Consider the following 19,892-nt stretch of genomic DNA (forward strand, 5'->3'; position numbering starts at 1 on the left):
CAAACATGGAGACTCATCTACCCACTAGTCCGACTTTACAGGCCAACTTTAGCTACAAACCCTTCCAACTCTAAAGTGCGTGCAGCATAGTGCAGTATGATACTTAGTGGTAGTGACACTCACAGTGCAGTGCAACATATCATATAACCCACACCAAGACCTTCAAAAGGTTCATCCACTAATTACAGAGCTGGCAGTTCAGTCCTCAGTTCCTGTGTCTTTAATCAACACACTTGTTTACCTCATTTGCAGTTTATGTGCATGTGAGTGAAAAGTTAAAAAGACAATGAAAAGCCATATAAATGCAGTCTATTCCCCTCTCTTCGGTGGAAATCAAACAGGGTCAGATTTACATAATCCTAATAAATCTACATGTGTATGTAACATTTTGTTAATTTCTTCAAACATAATCCCAAACCATGTTAGGTTTAAGATTAGTTGTAGATAACAGTAATTCTATTTTAAAACAATACTGTACTAAGAAGTGTTTTATGATGTGTGACAACTCTCAGTAATGAAGAATTGTCTCTCAGAGCCAGTGTGAAGCTGAATGAAGCAAAAAAAAAAAGTCATTTACCACTTCTTTCATCTCTCAGATGAAGGCAGCCCAAATAATGAAAAAAAAAAATAAAACTCTGTGAAAATGAGTACAAAAGCCATTTAATCTCTCTCATCTTCCTCTTAATAACTGCAAATTTCCCCTTGGGCCCATGGGAGAGGGCCTCTCTGTGCCGCTGCCACCTTATCTGTCGCCTCCATATTTCAGCACGCTGAGCGGCTCCCTCAGTATCCAGCCCCCGGCCTCCTCTCGCCGGGGCCTGTGGGGAAGCTGGGCTCCTGGGCCCGCCATTGTTCTGGCCTGGGAGGAAAGTCCAGAGAGAGCCCTGAAAGCTAGAGAGTGGGAATATAAAAAAAAAAGAAAGAAAAAAAACTTGAGCCACTGCTTCATTAAGCAGCAGCCTTTCACAAGCAAACATATCAGAAACGGCCCCCTTTCAGAGGCAGTAATTAGCAATTTGGAAACCTTGCCCCCTCAGGATATACAGTTTCAATTTAGTCAGCAGCTTTAGATTCTTAGGCACTTAATATTCATTGTTTCTGCCATCTTCCCAATTTCTCGACGTACATTGTCTAGTCTTTCACCGCCGATAAAATGTTTTATCTTTCATGTAATTCTTCTTTTCAATGAGCCCTTTGCAAGAGAAGTTAATTTTTTATAAATAATTTTCAAAGGGATTTGCGAAGAATGTGAGGGATGTGATAGCAAAGTGCTCTTCAGGAAGTGCCCGGCTGAATATAATATGGAGCTTTATGTTTGATTGATTAAGTCTGGCTGTAAATAGTGTGTGGGAAAAGTTCCTGGGAAGTTATATTGCACAGAAAACCATCTGTGAGTGATGACGCACATAAATAAAAAAAAAAGTGAATGATGTTAAGTTTGAATGAGTGTGACATTGACTCTTTGTGATGTTACATTATTTACCTCTGTTCTACAATGAATGACTTCTGCGCACTGTATCATGAGTTACTTGTGTGTTTGCATTGACATGGTATCTAAATCCTTTACATGGATTAAATGGCAAAATGTTTGCAAACTGCTTAATAAGCCAAACCACATATCGTACCTCAGGGGGGCAGGACTGACACTTATCTTTGCCACCATGGAGCCTTTGTTTCAAAACGCTACCACTTCCATTCATTTCCAATCAGCATTGTCTAATAGAAATAATTGATTTTTGCCTCTTCTCCACAAATGAAAAACGCTTGTGATTAAACATTTTGTCTCCAAATCTAAATTCCAAGATCCCCATCAACACTTGAGCAAAATAGGCAACTCATTAAAGCAAAAAAAAGAGAGAGACAGAGAGACAGAGAGAAGTAGCTAAGATGTGAAAAGAGGAGGCAGGGAATGAAATAATGAATGGAGTCCGAGTGAGCTATCTTTCCCAGGCAGAGCGCCACTAGGGATGCAAACTCTCAGCCACCAGAAATGAGCTACCTATCTGTGAAAAGAGTGACTGCTCCATCCTATTTGATTTGGCTCTCCTATCATCTCTTAAGAAGATGTCAGCCTTGCTTCTTCTATTGCTCTGAGCCTTTATCAACCCGGAGACGATTTCCTCTGCAAAAAAAAAAAAAAAAAAGGAGGGGGAGACGCATTTCAGTGCCTTTCAGGGAGCAACACTAAAGAATAAGTGTTATGCGATAAAAAGGGGGTTGTTAAATAGATCTGTCTATTTGTATGGTAATAATGATCGCTTAAAGACTCGCAGCTCCGTGACTTGTAGAACAAGGAAACAAATCTGTATTCAGGTATTGTGTTAACATGACTCTCCAAACGACCTTGTGAAACTTTCATACAGTAAAAAATGAGTTGGAGTCTCGAGTTTTTTTCCTCCCTTTGTTTGTATCATTCTTTTCTCCTTTTCTTTTTGGAGTGGAGAACTCCCTGCACCAAGCGAAGCTGCCCGTCTCAAACTACAGCTGGAGCTCTTTGGATTTTAGATGATCTTTGTTAGAGTTTTTATTGACAGATCTGAAGCAGATTCAAAATACTAATTTAGTATTCATGATTAAATCTATTGTGTGTGGTAGTTAAATATGTTCACCTTTGCTACATGTCATTTTTGAGTGCAGTAAGTGGTGACAGTCCATATTAAATGATGGTGGAAGAAGTACTCAGAACGCTGACTTGAGCAAAAGTAGCAATGCCTCAATTTAGAAAAGCTCCAGTACAGCCCTGCAGCCTCATTTATAAAACCAACAAACTATGCATTTTGTTAAGTTTGTCTAAAAGCAGCAAACTACGTTACAGTAGTTTTTAATCAAACTTTGCTTTGACGTGGAATTGATTGTGTCTCTAAGCAAAGCCTAGACTTGACATAGATTTCCAGGAGGGGTTTTGCAGTTTTGGACGCATGTGCTCCCAAACCTGTGGTTAACTTTGTAGGAGCAATACGATGATGTGCAGCAGTGACACACTCCCAAGTTGCATTTTTGGCTTTCAAGTGTTGCCTGGTTTCAATCTCCTCTACCATCGTTATGATATCCATCTCTTCTGGTCCATGACTATTTCTGACTAAACCCTCATTTTTGCCAGCATAACACGCGAGGAATATTGTCTACCATTGATAAATAATCATTTTCAGCCTGTCCCAGTTTAGCCACAACCATTACATCCACAGCAATACCTGCCGAATCTCAAAGCCAACCCCTGAGGTCCTTTATTAGTATTCTGACACTCTACTTGTGTCCCCAGGTGACCTCAGCTATTGACAAAATTATCTGGAAAGCTGGCCCATAAACCTCAGGAGCATTTTTTATGCTGTCACGCAAATCAAACAGTAAGCTGTGTTTGTTTGTTGTTCTGCGTACCTGGAGACCCTCCGGTACATTGTTTCAGATGCGTCACTGCCATGGGTAGTCATGTCAACCTGATCCACTAAGGTGCATATGACATGTCAATTTAGAAGGTGCCCATTTAGTTGATCCTTTATCTGCCGCTCTGACATCTGTGTGGCGTGTCTGTGTAAACAACAAAGCATTCAGAAATGTCCAAAAGATGTCTGTCAGGGGTTCGTGTGGAGAGTGCGACTGATTCTTCAACCATTCAACACATGCTGCAAGATTGTGTGACTGAAAAACCCTCCATGTCAACGCTGCCGTAATTCTATCTTTCTATGTTTTTGCATGATTTAATATATGTGTACACTCATGCAGCATCAATAGTGGTTCTAAAGGAATAAGACAAGAAGATAAAATATGATATTAAAGTGATGGCAGAGCATTTCTGGTTGATGAGAGCATGGACGTCACAAGGACCAATGCTTAAGTAGCTGCTCACTTGCCAAGAAATGTGAATAAATTCAGTCTGTGGCAGCACTGATTGTTGATAGGCATGTGTGAAAATACAGAAAATAATAAGTGACACTAAAAAACAACATGCCGTCTTCATCCTTTCTGCCCACTCACACAGTTTAATTTCTGGAATTATTAACTGATGTGTATGAGGAAGAGGGAACTGCTGTTACATTTTCATTAAAGATTTTTACAAAATTAATAATGTGAAACATGATTATTCCAATACTACAAACTGAGGGAACATTTTGATCCACAAATAAAAAGATAAAGATCTTTTTAAAATCACTTCCAACCTTCTTTTAATCAAGATAATCACTGGACCAGATCTCTGTTAATTCTCTTCCCATAAGAAGAATTATGAACATTTTGAAGAGTAATTTTTATTTTTAAATCACCTTTATGGGGATCTCTGTCTGGTGGTCTATGGCATATATTCATGTAGCTGCAATGGAGCTGGTTTGAGTCCAGCTGGGGACTTTCCCCAATTCTCATCTCCTCATTATTTAAATCCCATTCTACTGCCTACAAAATAAAACAAACAAAACAAAAAGCTAAGAAGAAACAAATAGGTCTGTCAATTGGTAAAAAAAAGAGCAAAACCAATCAAATGAAACTCACTTCTTTAAAACGTTAAAAAGCACTTATTTAACCAAGACCATGAGCAGCATCAAAGGTGTTAAAAAAAAAAAAAAAAATCCTAAACAATTCACAAAATTGACTGTGTGCATTTTGTCTCACCCTTAAAACTGTGTTGCTCTCCACAATACAGCTGAACAGAGGAGGAGGTGGAGGCAGGCTACACGTGGCTCTCCAGACCCGGCATAGCAAGCACTAGAGGTAGATTGATTAGCTGCTCAGCTCGGCTGATTAATCAGGGCCTGTTAGGTGGAAACGAGCGCCATTTATGGCTGATTATCTTCCCAGAAGGCAAAAATCTTAAGGTACAATCTGCAGCGGAACTTTTCAACCTCCATTTAAACCCAGTATGTTATAACTCCTTATTTTATATAATGAAAATTCTGCTTGCATTTGATTTCATATAGTTTCACATAGAAGTACTGGGCTCCTGTGCTTTTCCACCCTAATTTGATGAGGGCTCACAAGTCAGAGTGGAGGGTAAAAAAATACATTTTTCATTGCATTAAATTCAGCAAAAATTAAGATTTTCATCCAGCTTTACTAATTTCATGACAGCCAAATTACTTTATAGCAAAATGTGGGAAGAACATGTAATGTAGGAGAAAATATACTCTCATACTCACTTTATGCAAACATGAACTATCTTCCACATAATAACACATAATTCATTATAGTTTCCACATCTTGACCTATATAGAGCTTATTGCTCTCTTTATCATTATTAATTCTTTCAAAATTGTTTCCATCTTTTTAATTTGTGATTCAACTGAATTTTCTGTGCAAAGTGTTTTAATGAGCTGAAACTACATTGAATGCTGATCACCAGAAAATTACTTGGCAACTATTCGAATAATTGAGTCTTTTTTTTTTTTTTTCCCTTTTTCTTTTTAAGCAGAAATTCACAGGTTCTAGGTTCTAAAATGTGAGGATTTGCTGCTTCTCTACTCTGGTTTCTATAAATGAAAAACTGAATATATTCGGGTTTTAGACTGTCGGGTAACATTGGAAGAGTGAGTGATAGGTTTGATAAATCAAGCAACTATTCACTCAATCAGGTAAATAATCAACAGATTAATTGACACGAAAAATAACCTTTACTTTCTGCCTTAATGCAATAAATAAGTTTGCAATAACTGTGTTTACAATGTACCATATGTAGCTTTACGACAAGCAAGAACAACTTCCATCTCGTGCGACACCGAACCAAAACTAACTAACTCCAGGCTGTGCTCCAGTAACATTGAAAGAAAGACTTTATGCAAAGTGCCTGTGACCTTTTACATTGAAGTGAGCTTGATATTATAGTAATGCTGACACTATCAAATTGGAAAGTGAACACCCATCACCCTAAGGACAGTTGCAATCACCCTTTTCATCTTGTATAGTTCATTCTCAATGGAGCTAGACCACAGTGTGACACAGGACACAGGACTTAAGGTTTCCTCTTTATTGCTACAGAAGCAAAGAATTACTAACAGATTACTAACATGGCTGTTTGAATTTCTGTTTTACGAGTAGCCACAATTTCTCTCAGGTTTTCCCTGTAAACAATAGGAAAGGAGGTGGTAACAGCACCCCTGTCTCTTTGGACTCAGCCCTTTAATACTCACACCACACTTCACACTACTGTCCAGCCCTGCAGCCAACACGCTGCTACAGAGTGGCCTTCCCCAGGCCTGGTCACCCGTTTCCATTTATCGGCTGGGATAACTATAAAAATCTGTCAGGAGCAGGGTGGCTTTTTTTTCGCTCAGCTCAGCCCAGCTGGCAGATTGAGAGCCCCCTGTAATGCACAAGTCTGTTTTTATTATTCTTGCTGGGGGAACACTATTTCATCAAGTGCATGATTCCACAGAGGAGAGGAGACAGCCCCGGCCCAGCTATATTTCTTCCAATCAAACATTCCAAGGGGAAAAAATGAGTGGGTGCCATCAAATCCCAGAATAATGCTGCCAGATTTTATGTAAAAAGAAGGACTGATGGACAAATACAGGAAGGCAAGACAAGTTTAATGACGTGTGTTCAGGAGCTGAGATTGGAAAACTGACAGAGAAAAGCAGCCTCTTTGCTGGAATATAAATTGTTGTGCGCTGTAAAAAGGCTTTTATCTGGAGTGAATATGGGACGAAATACACAGGTCAGGGTTAAGTCATTTTCTCCGGCAAGTTAAGCGAATAATGAAGGCGAGCCCGCGCGGAGAGGAGCACTGCTACTGCCAGTTTGTCTTCATTTATTATGCCAAATCTCATGATTTTGGCGTTGGCGCAGTGAGTGCTCTGGCGCGCACCGGTGGACGACATATCGCTTAATTTACACAAGGTAATGAAAGCAGGGAATGGGAGGACAAAACAATTTACCTGCTGACACGGGAAGAAGTGATTTGCGAACATGGGGGGTGAGCGAAAGAGCAGGCAGAGGGCCAGGGCCAAGGGGTGGAAGAGGAGCAGAGATAGGGATGAGGGGGAGAAAAAGGGGGAAAGGGGAGGGAGGAGGGGAAGAATAAAAGACAGGCAGGCTAGAGGGGAAAAACAAAAGGATGAAACTGACAGGCTTCAGCCTCAGCTCGTCAAGTGCTGATGATGGCTTCAATGAGGCGACAGTAAACTCCCAGTCCGTCTCTCTCCCTCCCCTCACAAACACAAAAATACATGCAATCGGGGCGAAATTGACCTCAAATCTGGAGGGTCTGTGCTGACAAGGCCCTTGTTTTACTCCTCCTTTCCCGCCCCAATTGTAATCACTTATCAGAGAGCCACTTGTGCAGCAGGGACAGGCGGATTCAACAACACTCTGGAACAGGTATTTTTACCCAAAGACCAAATCTATGACTGCAGCTCCGCACTGAATTTTGCTGACCAGTTCGATGAGGATGAATTTAATTTTAGTATTTAGCAGTTTTTATTTTGTTTATTTTTGTGCAGAGACAAAAACTAGCATCATTCAGACTTGTAAAATGAGTGAAATACATATCTAGGCGGCATGTATCTATATGAGTGGTGCCGTTTGTGTGGATTAAGGGGACCACCTTGAGTCCCATTCTAGTTTGCTCTAAATCCACATGTAGAGGATACAATCAGTCGAAGAAGTTACTGGGGATGGATGATGATATATATTGGAATTATAAACAGCATGGACAAGAGAGCAAAACATGTGGTTGGTGTGGAGGTTTTTTTACAGTTTCAGAGGAAGGGAACACGATTAGCAATATATGTTCCAAAAAAGGTTCTGAAAGTTCTAACACAACAAATCATATTAGAGTTGTGAAATAGTGAATCACTACATTTTAGGCTTTCATCCACTCAGGCGTGCATAAACTATAGTTTATCCATTTGTTTTAAAATATCGTAAATGTCAACTTACCGGTTAACTTTAGGGTATTGGCCATGAGAAGCAGGTATTTATCTGTTATCCACATGGTGTATCCCTAGAAATTACACAAATTAGGATTACCATACCAATGTTCCAGATTTAAAACACCGCCGCTACTGGCCAATCACTTCAAAGTATTGATGGATGCGTTGTAAATGTTCACAATTGCCCATTCACCTGATGGCCTTTCACACAAATAGCAAAAAAAAAAGACAAGTCTGGCCGAGACTCCCTAGCAATATGGCTGGAGCAGCACTGTAATTTTCCAATCACTAGCCCTTCAGGCCAGGCCACTCCTTAGGGCAGTAAGATCAGATGAGCTGCGGCATTTTCTTTTGTAAGAGTCCAAACTCTATTTGTCTGCTCGCAGGAACAAAAACAATCAGGGAGCCGAGAGAGAGAGCGGCTGTTTGGTCTCTCTGGAGAGGGGCCAAAGACAGAGCAGGAGGAGGGGGATGGAGGTGAGGGGGGGGGGGGGGGGGGGGGGGGAGAGACAGTGGGGTGACACAGATAACCGAGTACCCCCCCACACCTCCGCCCGCTGTGGGTGGTTGGTTCTGGTGATGATGAACGTGGACGCGGCTCAGCACCAGGTCCCTGCTGTCAGGGCTCTCGGCAGGACGAGACAGAGAGAGGAAGTGTCACTCTCGGCGGGCCTGCTGGGCCAACCTGGACTCTGCTGAGTCCTGCTGCTCGAGTCTTCACAACAAATCAAACACCATAACACCCACCCCCTCCCCAAACAAGGCCACACACATACACACACACACAACCACACAGCCAGGCCTCCGCCACTGTCTGGAAGAATGCGTCAGAAAACATAACCAGACTGCATCTGAATATCTATCTGTTCAGTGAATAGGTGGACTGATATCTAAGAATAATAATCTTTGGGGGTTTTTTTGAATGAGAAACTAGTCGGTTGACGGTTGGTGGGGGGGCTGCCTGCAGCCTCCTCTCTGTCCTCCACCCTCCTCTGTCCGCAGACCTCTCCACAGGCTTATTTCCCCTCACAATGAGAGGTGACAGTGAACAGTGGAACTCGTCAGTGTGAATAACACACAGTCATGCTTGGTGAGACCCTCTGGTGGAGCGCGACACACACACACTCGCACACACAACGGCGCACACACCAAGGCTCAAGGGCCCAGCGGTAGGCACGCTGTCAACTTCAGTGCACTGCCTTCCATTACAGCTTAACTGGGGACAAATTGAGCAATCTGATGGGTTAAATCTGACAAGTTTGCCCTTCTGACCTGTGTTTGTCGTACAGTATCGCTTCCCACACCTCAGTGGGGTGGAAACAGCAAGCTACAGGACATAGATGACTTCTTAATGAATGCAATCAACATAACGCGGTGCCTCGGATCATAAGGAAGGTCAGAGTGACATTTTTTTCCAAGTTCACAAACTCAGCTAAGCTCACATTTCTGTGCCATCAGGTCTGTCGAAGTCCCTCAGTAATGTGCTGTTCTCTTGAGTCTTGCCATGTCCTTCAGCGGCACCTTATAAGAGCAGTCCATAACACAAGCAGTGGTCAGGCTTAATTTACCCACTTTCTCTGTCCACTGCCCCATCAGCATATAGTATCACATAACTGCTAATGGGCTATTGGAGGAAGGAGGGAGGGTGCGGGAGTGAGAGGAAGACAGCGAATAGTTAGGGAAATGGAGCTCAGGTTCATCCAAACATTTAATAACTTATCCAACCTGGAGCTTTCACCTCTTACTGGGCTAATTATATCATTTAACTTGCCTCGGAGACGGGGCCAGCGTGGACGCTCCCGTCTTACAGTGTCATCACATAATTATGACTTATGCCAGAGTGGCCTAGCAAGCTGGATGAAGTCAGCTCGCCATAAATTTTAATGATCACTTAGACAATGCGAAACGTTCGCGGGGGCTTCCGTGGTATTAGCAGGGAAACGTGGACACCGCTACACAGAAAAGCCGGAGTGTGGAGGCGGATGGAGAGGTGAGAGGTAAAAGGAGAGGAGAGGCACACCACAGGAAGCAGAGGAAGGAGATATTTGTGTGTTTGGGGAAAGGTGAGTTTAGACTGGGCAGACACGGCCGCTTGATCGTGCGGGATCGGGTTCTGTGGTAACCGGGCTGCTAAGAGGCCAACGTCAGTCCTGTCAGAGCTAAACACCCGAGTACAGTCTACTTCAATGGAAAAACAGCAGCTGACACTCAATGCTCACGGGCCAACTGCTGACCTCATTCTGAGAATAAAACGCACAGGACGGAGGGGAAGAAAGCCTGGCGTGTCTAATATGGAAAACTGATGCTTTATTCCTCAGTGGTGGCAGAAGTTTCTAATAACTTTCAAAAGTTGGAAAAAAGAGAAAAGGCCATAAGAGTGGGAAAATAGATGGGGCATAATGAAAAGGGCTGAGTGTCTTTTTTTTTAATAGCTGTAAAATGGCTAATTAGCCCTCTATGATTGATCATTGTGGGAGCACGCATTGGGAGGTTTGAGTCTCCTGGGCTTAAATAGTTTTCTGGTAAAATAATTTTACATTTCTGGTGTAATTAAGAAATGTCCTGTGACCTCTGTGACCTCTGAGCGTGGCATGTGGAAATATTTTCACAAGTCAACGGGGGCTGCTTTAATGTTGTCTCAATAAATAGGACTTTTAGTATAAGAAAATGGCGAATAAGGAATATTGATTTCGAGACGCAGGTACCCAGATACTGTGCACTCATGAAAAAAGGAGAGCAGTCAGAGCGAAGCCGATCTCCCTTGCACTTAATATTAATGTCTGTTTTGTGGCTATCCCATTTCAGGAGGACCCAGCTCGTGCGGTGGAGCGATTGAATGACAGAGATTACCTGTTTGGAAAGCCCCACGAGACAGCTGATTGATAATGCATGACACAAAAATGTTTTTGTTTACCCACAGATATGGCTTTGAGGCAGGTTTCAGTTTCTTGTTGTTTTTTTTTTCTCCAGAAACCTGATTCCCTGGACTGAGGCGGACTGAGGGGGAGAGACACAGGTCAGGAGGTCTCGTCTGAGAGTCGTCTGGCTCCATAGGTATCTCCTTGACCAGGGTTGGGGGGTTGGCCACATCATATTCATCCCATTCTGCCCGTGTTGTCCTAAAGGGGACGTAACATGAAAACATAATCTCGCACCACAATTTCATTCCTTCAGCAGCATTAGATTAGATTGAAACTTCCCTGCACACTTTCCTGGGGCTGTCAAATGAGCTGTCAGTCATGTGTCAGAGCCGGCCCCCGCTCATCTGCTCTAATACATCACACAGCCTTTTATATGGATCAGTATGAGTGGGACTCTCTACACAAACGCCAGCAGCTCCTCCGCCGGGACGCTGAGGTGATTGATAACATTTCCCCAGCTCTTCACACTCATGCCCATTTGTATAGTTGGTTGGAGAAGGGCCCCTGGTGTCCACTGACATCCACGGTGCCCATCATCGGCGGGCGGAGGACATGACATCAGCTTAGAGACATGGCAACTCACTCTGATACGTGCCAGGAAATGGGCAGCTTTTCATTCATAAAGTACAGTGTGACAGCCATTGACAGATCACTTCCACCACGTACTGATATTTGTATTTTCCTGGACAATAAAAGGCAATACGGGAAACCAGCTCAGGTGCCAATTGTGATTAAAGAAGTCAGCTTTTAAATCAACAAATGATCCTTTCTATTATCACAGCTGATAAACACTCATCAGTGTACAGTTTTAATGCTTTAGAAATCCTCAGTGCCTCGATCACTAAGGGGGAATCCTGAGCCTGTTTTTGTGTACCGTCATATTGGCATATTGGCTGGGCTAATGGCCACTTGGCACATAGACAGCTATCCATCCCAATCTCAGCTTTGCTAATCCAATTGAGGCAACCTGCTTGGCAAGAGAGAGACTCATCTGTCTTTACTGTTCATTAATAGGGCTCCTCCTCGAACTCGGAGCCCATTCACATTCCTTTGGATCGGACCAAAAGCAAAGCCCATCACTGGATCCGTGCTGGAGGTTCAGCAGGGAGGGGGATATATAATCACTTCTCAGATACATAATCACTGCAGTGTGTGGGGTAAAGTATCTGAAAATATGAAACCTCCCTAAGGGATGAGCCACATATTTTCACAGACAGAATTAAAAAAAAACAATGCAGGTATGTGATTCGGCTCAATATCATGACGACCATGCTTTTTCAAGCCTGTCTGTCCTGAGTAAAGAGCCTTTCTTGAGCCCCCCCCCCCCCCCATGGCAGGGCTTTATGTCTAGCGGTGGAATGATAATAATGTTTCTAATCTTGTTACATTGCACACAGAATTGTCTCCCGTGTTAATGATGGACCGGCCCCCTCCCTGCTCCACTGAGATGCTTACTTTCAATTTGTGTACTGTCATCTCCCCGCCACGCGCTCAAAATTGATGCACTCTCTTCCTTTTAATTAAATCAAAAAACAGTCGGGGGTCCTGGGCAGGTGGGGGACCTGCTCCCATGTACAGCGATCACAAAGACCTGGTTGACTCCAGGACGGATCAGGGTCGCTCCTGTTCTGTGTGTAGCTGTGTGTGGTCAAGTTATTGTATGCATGATACTGATATCAGATTTAAATAACAAGCACACAAAAATGGGTCATTAAGTTAAACAAAATGATTTTTCAACCGAAGTCAACGGGTTTTGTCAAGAAATTTTCTTTTCCACTCCACTAGAAACTTTCTTATATAACATTGATTTCAGTGAAAAAGCCAATGGACGTTTTTCCTGGTAAGTAAAGAAATAAATAACAATCCCTGGAATCTTCCTCAGGTAGGTTTGCCCTCAGGCACAGCTAGAGCCAAAGTCTAAGAAATGAGAGCGTAAAATTCCCACACATTAGAAGGCGGATAATTGGATTTCCTGTGTCCTGTACGGTGGGCGGTGTGGTTCCTGCAGCTGTGACATTATCAAGGTAACATAACCTGAAGGCTGCGGTGTAGCAGCACAGGCCCCGCAAGGCCTGTCCTCCAGTTCCACATCACTGCCTGCTTGGCTATTCATCCTGTGGACCCTGCAAATGAAATTATGGGAGGAAGAGCAAAGGACATTCTTTGGGAATTAATCCCATTTATGCCTAAACCCACTTCAGATTTTTATAGTGAGGCCCTTTTTAGATGTAAGACGCATTCACAATTAGACAAGGCCTTAGGAGGATTGAAAGAAATACCGTGTGTGTGTTGGTTTGTTTGGTGGTTAATTTGGAGACAGAGGCAGGAAATAGGAAAGCTCAGAGAAATGAAATGAAATGCTGAAAATTTATATATTATTCTCAAAAAAAATGTTGTCACTGAAACACATCCAGGGCCAGACATGTGTCATGTGAACTGTCTGAAGGATTCCTTAATTTGAATATAAGGGTTATGGACAACAGATGTAAAAATGTATTCATTACTGTATGAATATCTTCCACTGAGAATCTGATATCAATTGATATACATAGGTTAATCTATAGCAGCAACATTTATAAACAACTTTTTTTTTAATAATGAAATATAATAAATATGACTCAATATTTTCTGGTACCATTACAATAACAATAGTGGACTAATTACAGACACTTAATGTGGTTTAAAGAACATTCAGCATGAAATCAAAAAGTCCTGCCCACATGCAGTTCACCAGCTTGTTTTCTGTAATATTAAACATTAAAACTGAAATCTCATTTATCATTGAATACTTGTTTTTCTCTACATTTTCCCTTAAATATCAGGCTTAAAATCCTAAATCTAAAACTACCGACCGACCTACATCAACAACCCTTTATCTCACTATTGAGAAGGCTGTAAATGTCCACAGTATTTTAATTTGTAGAAATATTATGGTGAATTATTTTTAAAGCTATAGCAAACACATTTAAAACTTGAATGTTCAGAATGAATGAGAATGATGTTTAGGGCAGAAAACAAAAAAAAAGGGGGGGGGGGGGCGTCGGGAGTGTAGCATAAGTTACCTGATTGGAGTTTTTTTTATACATATGGCTTGTTTTGTTGTTGTGTTATCTTCTACAAGACTGGTACTCACCTCCTTTTTGAACGTTAGGACTTCAGTCTCACAGGACAGACCTATTTATCATTTCCAAAAATGTATCTAAACTTTAAAAAAATTTAAATAAATAAATAAACGCATCTTCCGTGAAAACTATGCTGTGACGCAGATCAGCCAAAAGCAAACGCAGCATTTACCGCATCAAAGTGGCCTCGAGATGTGTGCAGGAAGTCCGGTATGTTAAATACCCCGCAAATAAAGTTGCAAAAATAATGACATACTGTCTTGTAAAAGTGATGTTTTCATCGTACCTCGAACACAGACGCTATAACTGTGTTGTATTCTTGCTGTAATATCCTGCTTTTTTTTAACCTGCAGCCTGCAGTTTCTACCCACGTAGCCACAGAAAGCACCTGACATCAATTAGCCCCGTCTGTGTGCTCTCGCGATGCATTGCAGATAAACACTGCCCCCTAGTGACGACACAGAAACACAACTGGTCACACTGAGGGCTAAAACATGTTTGTAGATGCAGGTCTGAAGTCTTTCCTTTTTACAGATTTTTAAACCCAAATTTGTATAGAGCTATAGGACTTCAAAAACATGAGTAAATGGGTAGAAACATTTTTTTTTCTCATTATTCTTTAAATAGGTGTTTTGTATTTTTGTTTTAGGTCTTTTTTAACTAAACTAAAACGACCAATATACAGTTCAGTTCAGCTTCAAATATCTGTTTAAATTATTCCAGCTATTTGCACCTCATGTATAAGGACAAAGGCATATTACTGTTGACAAAAGCATAAGCATATCAAATTATTTAACAAAACAATTTCAAAATATTATATAATATTGGATCATGTGATCCAATTTCTTGTTTTTGTGCCCACATTTATATAAAATCACACATATGGTTTCATCATTTACCTGGAGACTTAAAGCTAGACACACACACACACACACATACACACACACACATACACACGCACTACACTGAATGCTCCCTCCTTAATACAAGGGCTGGGCTGATTACAGCTCCTTCACTGTCCTCATCAAGACCAGCGCAGACCACAGTCAGAGATAAGAGGCCCCTAACACACACACACACACACACATAGACACACACAAACACACACACACATAGTGAATACAGTAATCTCCTTCATCCACTGCACACACACATACTGTATTTATAAACACATACAAATAAACAGAGGCAAACACACTCACACACACACACACACACACACACACACACACACACACGTTACCAGCGTCCTCCTCAGGCAGCCTCAGAGCTCAGGCAGGTCCCTGCCATTATCCCGTCCTCTACCCTAAACACGCAGTTTTAATTTCAAAGCTCTGATTAGCTGATGATTGCATGACAGCCGCCGACCAGGTTCCCTTTTCGCCCGGCTCCCAGACTGCAACTCAATCATGCCCAATTAGTGGGTCCCCAAACACTCTCTCTTATTAGAGGACTCATAATCGACTCATTGTGTCCTGATTTGGCAAATAAATCACTCTGGAGGCTGCCGACTTCCCCCCATCCTCCCCTTCCCCCCTTTTTCTCTCTCCCTCACTTCTCTCGCCCTGTCTTTCAATGCCCACTCCCCTTCTTTTCCATGTCCAGGGGTTCAGTGACAACGTTTTCAGGCATGCTTTTCATTGGAGCTGACAGTTTGAGCAACGCCGGACTCCCTCTTTTTTTTTTTTTTTTTTATTCCCCCTGAAGAATGAAGAATAATTTAGCAGCTAAGGCAAGGCAGGCAGCATGCGGGTGTCCTTGTCCTACAAGGTTAAGAATCCATTCCATCTGAGCAAGAAAGGAGTGAATTAAAATAAATGATGGCCAGATATTTATTGCGAGTTTGTAGATGAAGCCAAGTCACTCCAGTGGACCAGCGGGGCCCAGGCTGCCAGTGGCTCAGTGTAGCCGAGTGACCTCCCTACCTCTCTCTGCCTAACTGGGGAATAACACTCAATGTCACATTACTCCTATACTGCATTTGGTATATTTATTTATATCCCTATATATATTTATATCGATGAATGCATGTGTTGGGGACATCAGGACGAAAAACGTCAAATGAGATAGCAGGACATAGGTATATGAAATTATCTGGTTGGGGGATGCTAATTATAATTTGATTTAAGAAGGAGGATTCTTGAGAAAAGGGAGCTTTGGAGGCACCAGCAAGGAGATCCTGAATGAGACGGGGCAGGAAACATGGAGACACAGATGTCCTTCAGTCTGGAGACAGAAAACTCAAGGCCACTCTGCCAGATGCTAAATGTATTATATGGTGATGGTACAGCATCACGCCACATTCAAGACAAAAGCTTCCAAAATTGAATTAAAGGATGAGTTCACCCAAAAATGTAAATTCAGTCACTAGCTTCTCACCTCCATGCCAGTGGAAAGAGTCTGGTGAAGTTCTGTAGTCCATTAATTATTTCTGATTCCTCACAGAGAGACAGATTGCAGCATTCTCCTAAACAGCTGTAGTAGATGTTTGCGCAGTAAACGCAAAAAAATACATACAAATGCAGCAATTTCTCAAACTGATTTGATGAGACGTTGTTTACTCCCATTTTAAAGCTGCTTAGCCAAAAGCGTCAGAGCACACCCTTTCAGTAATGGATGCACACGCTTGATCATGTGTTGAGGACGTTAATATTGTCTTTTCAAATCAATTTTTGATGTTGGTGCTTCTGGAGATAAAACTGAATCTAAAGGATTCATGTTCATGGACACACTTTTTTGTATACCACAATTCAGGGCTACGTAAGGCCAACATGAGAGCTTTACGGACTCAGCGGGTGGACCGGCTTGAGCCTGGGGGCTTGCAGAGTACTGGGAGGCCTGTGATGTTGCGAGCATGCTGGACTGTGGTGTGGTGGACTCAGAGCCATAGAGTAGTTTTAGCAATGTCCCGCTGTGACTGTGAGCTCCGTGTCCGTGGGCTCGAACATCTTTTCCTACAGCAGCAGATCCTGTAAAGTCAAATCAGAATGCTGCTTGTCTTTGTCCAAACCAAACCAAACCTTTCCACCAACATTACCCCCCCCCCGCTCTACCAAGGTGGTGTTTGGTGTGTGGTCATTAGTCTCTGTTTACAGTGCAGAGAGCCTGGCCAGCTGGTGTGTGACGTGTGATGTGCTGCGCCGTGGTCTACCACTGTGAGACCCCCGTGGCAGAGTCATGGAGGACCAGCAACCCCCTTCCCCAGGCGGGCCGCAGAGACCGCAGCAAGCCCATGGCAGATGGAGCCTCCAGCGTTCCCCCGTCTCTCTCCTGTGAGCGAAGAAGAGGTGGAGCGAGCGCTGGAGGTGGGACTGGCCCCGGCCCCCATCACAGATGCCAGGAGAAAGGCTGAGACTCTGGCGAGGCCCTGCTGGGAGGGTGCTGGGCCGGAACAGGTGCAATCTCAGCCCCTCGATCCCCTCTGTCAGCACCTCAGTGGTGGAGCCCCGCGCTCTCTCTTCCTGTCCTCGCTCCTTCTCATTCACACGCTCAAGAGGTGTTGTGGGCCTACATCCCACCCCTCCCTCCACCCAGCAACAAATTCAGACACCCAAAAACTAGACAGAGTTCTCTTACTGCTTTCCCCTCCCGAAAGGAACAAACATTAAAAGTTCAAAGCACAGTGACAGAAGTGTGTGTTTGCGACCCTCAGAGGGCAAACAGTGGAGTTGTGTTGACTCAGGCGTTTTCCTCTGCTGGCCATGATAAGCTCCTCGGCTGACCCCGCCACTGCCGGGGGGCCAACACAACCACTCTCCTCCCATCAGCCCTTGCTTTATCGCCAGCGGCTACAAGACAAAGAGGTTCTGCTGTATACCTGGCTGTGGACGGCATCCAGCATGATGGAAAGAGTTTATGACGGGGGTGGGTGGGTGGCTTGCGAAGGCCCAACAAGCCACCTTGACCCGTCCCTGCTCAGAGGACCTTGGTGAACCCCATCCCATTGCCCCCAGCCCCGCGCAAGCGACCTGGCCACTCCAACCGCCACTGAGTTATTATCATAATTTCCCGGAGAGGCATTGCAGGGCCTCCGCGAGCAGGGAGGCATCCGTGTTTTACAGAATGTTTTGTGTTTTATTGCCTTTAAGTCACTCATAGGCCAGCAGAGAGGGCCCGCAATGATAAGAAAACCAGTCATGTGAAAAATGAAGGACCTCGCGTACAGGACTGAGAGGTGAAGAAGGGAAATAATAAAATACATGACAAATGTGGAGCTGGACTGTATTTCATGTTCGAAACCCCCCGCGTCTCGCAGTCCAACACCTCGACTTCACTAAAGACATATAAGGGGAGAGCAGGAAATAATAATAATGAATTCAACCTATCTGACTGTTACAAAAAGAACAGAAGCTTTTTTTACCCATCTCATACTTGAAAAAAAAAAACAAAAAAAAAAAAACCTTGCAGCCCTCTCACTCCCCCTCCCGGGTACTTTGACAACATGACGGCCGTAAGATGCCCAGGGGCATTCCAAGCTGCCACCATCCCGGCCATTTCATGTCCGAGCCCACCTGGGGTAAACAAAAAAGGACTTGGAGCGACAGAATATTAACTAAAGAATAGAGGGGAAAAATAGCACTGACAAAACTGAAAATACTTTTCAACCCGTCAAACTTTCGGTCTTAAAAAATACCCCTTTTATTGCATCTCTTTTGTGGTGTAATGCTCCCGCCTCTCCCGCAACCCCCTGCGGGCTTTTAAAGGTGGAGTGTGTCTAATGGAAAAAATAAAACATCTGTTTAATCTAGCTATTTCAAAAGCAAATCCCCTTTTGATCAAAAAATGATATTGATCTGACTCCCTTAGTTGTGTGGCGAGGATCTCTCCTTTAAACTTGAAATATCATGGAGTCTTTGTGGCAAATCAATACCGCCGCCGCCTTTTCAGGCTCGTTTCAAAGGGCACCAGATCCATTTGAATATAGTAGAAATAGTTATGTTATAAATTAATGTGTAGAACATGATCTCAGCCTGGCTTTAAAAGGGGGGTGTCTTTATTTTCTTGCCTTTAAACTTGCTAATAATCCCCTCACGGTCGGTTTTGACGCACGTGACGGCCAGGTCACAACAGGGAACCTGTGACAGGCACGCGGCCCCTGGCGGAATGAACCGGTCCTAATATTCCTTGAGCTTTAGCTTGTCTGTCCTCACCCCTCACTCTCTGTCTGCGGGGCCCCGGCATCGGGCCCCAGCTATCGCCACATCTCCCCATTTTCTTTAATTACACCTCAGCATATTGCTTTTGGGCCATATGGAAGGCAGATATTGAGACCAGATAAGATGTATAAACTTCTGTCAACACCACAGTATATTAGCTAGAGCTGGAAGCATATTATCTCTATTCTATCCTTCCAATTAGCGCCCAATATCAAAATATATTAGGACAAGCCTGTCGACGAGCAGCAGGAAAAAACATGACATTAATGGGGCCTTCATCCGTTTTCTTCATTTATTAAAATTGTATTACTTCCTTGTGCTTGTTTTCTTTGCCACAAAAATGACAAGCCATTTCCACCGAGGGACCCAATAAAAACATGGATAAATTACCCATTTAAACTCAACGGCCTGAGAACTCCCAGTGTTCAGCTGGTCCATACTGACCTGGAGGTTTTACAGTGGGGTCTTTCGGTAACAAACTGCTGCTTTTTAAAAAACAAACAGCATATGTTCACACGAGAAAACTTATTTTCCTACATAAACTGAGTTGTGTGTTGCATGTGTCCCACTGAATCAAAGGATTTTTAAAACATCGTGTCATTACTGGAACATTTTGAGTGAAATATCGGATTACAGACGCATGCACTGGTGCAATGTGGATTCTTACAGCAGTAATGGCTCCATTATTTTAATAGAAAAATGTCAAGGGGAAACAAATCACACCCTAAACCCATGTGAGGCCTGTATCGCCTGATCTGATATACGCAGCATCAACATGGCCTCGCACTCAGCTCACCTCCCAGTGACACCATGTTCATGTGAAAGCTACCGCCATAACCG

The 19,892-nt window shown here is 43.2% G+C and overlaps 1 protein-coding gene and 1 long non-coding RNA gene across 5 annotated transcripts in view; both read right to left on the reverse strand.

The window, feature by feature from the left end:
- LOC119034451 (G patch domain-containing protein 2-like) overlaps positions 1-14,270 on the reverse strand; it is a 38,711-nt gene extending 24,441 nt beyond the window's left edge. For 3 of the 4 annotated variants that reach the window (XR_005079568.1, XM_037125473.1, XM_037125476.1), the window contains exons 1-2: positions 13,908-14,269; positions 10,772-10,972 (exon numbers count right to left, since the gene is read on the reverse strand). Coding sequence is in view for 3 of the 4 variants with exons in the window: in XM_037125473.1 (XP_036981368.1) it covers positions 10,772-10,905 (134 nt within the window). In the remaining variant the exon portion in view is untranslated. Of the gene's footprint in view, positions 1-10,771; positions 10,973-13,907 lie in introns of all 4 variants that reach the window. The other variant, XM_037125474.1, reaches the window with a different exon arrangement.
- LOC119034454 lies at positions 644-4,516 on the reverse strand. Its single transcript, XR_005079569.1, has 3 exons — positions 4,257-4,516; positions 3,376-3,525; positions 644-891 (listed from the first exon to the last, which is right to left on the reverse strand). It is a non-coding gene; the product is annotated as an uncharacterized LOC119034454 (long non-coding RNA).
- Positions 14,271-19,892: the final 5,622 nt, after the last annotated feature.

The sequence above is a fragment of the Acanthopagrus latus genome, chromosome 16 (assembly GCF_904848185.1).
Source record: "Acanthopagrus latus isolate v.2019 chromosome 16, fAcaLat1.1, whole genome shotgun sequence".
NCBI classification, from domain to species: domain Eukaryota; kingdom Metazoa; phylum Chordata; class Actinopteri; order Spariformes; family Sparidae; genus Acanthopagrus; species Acanthopagrus latus.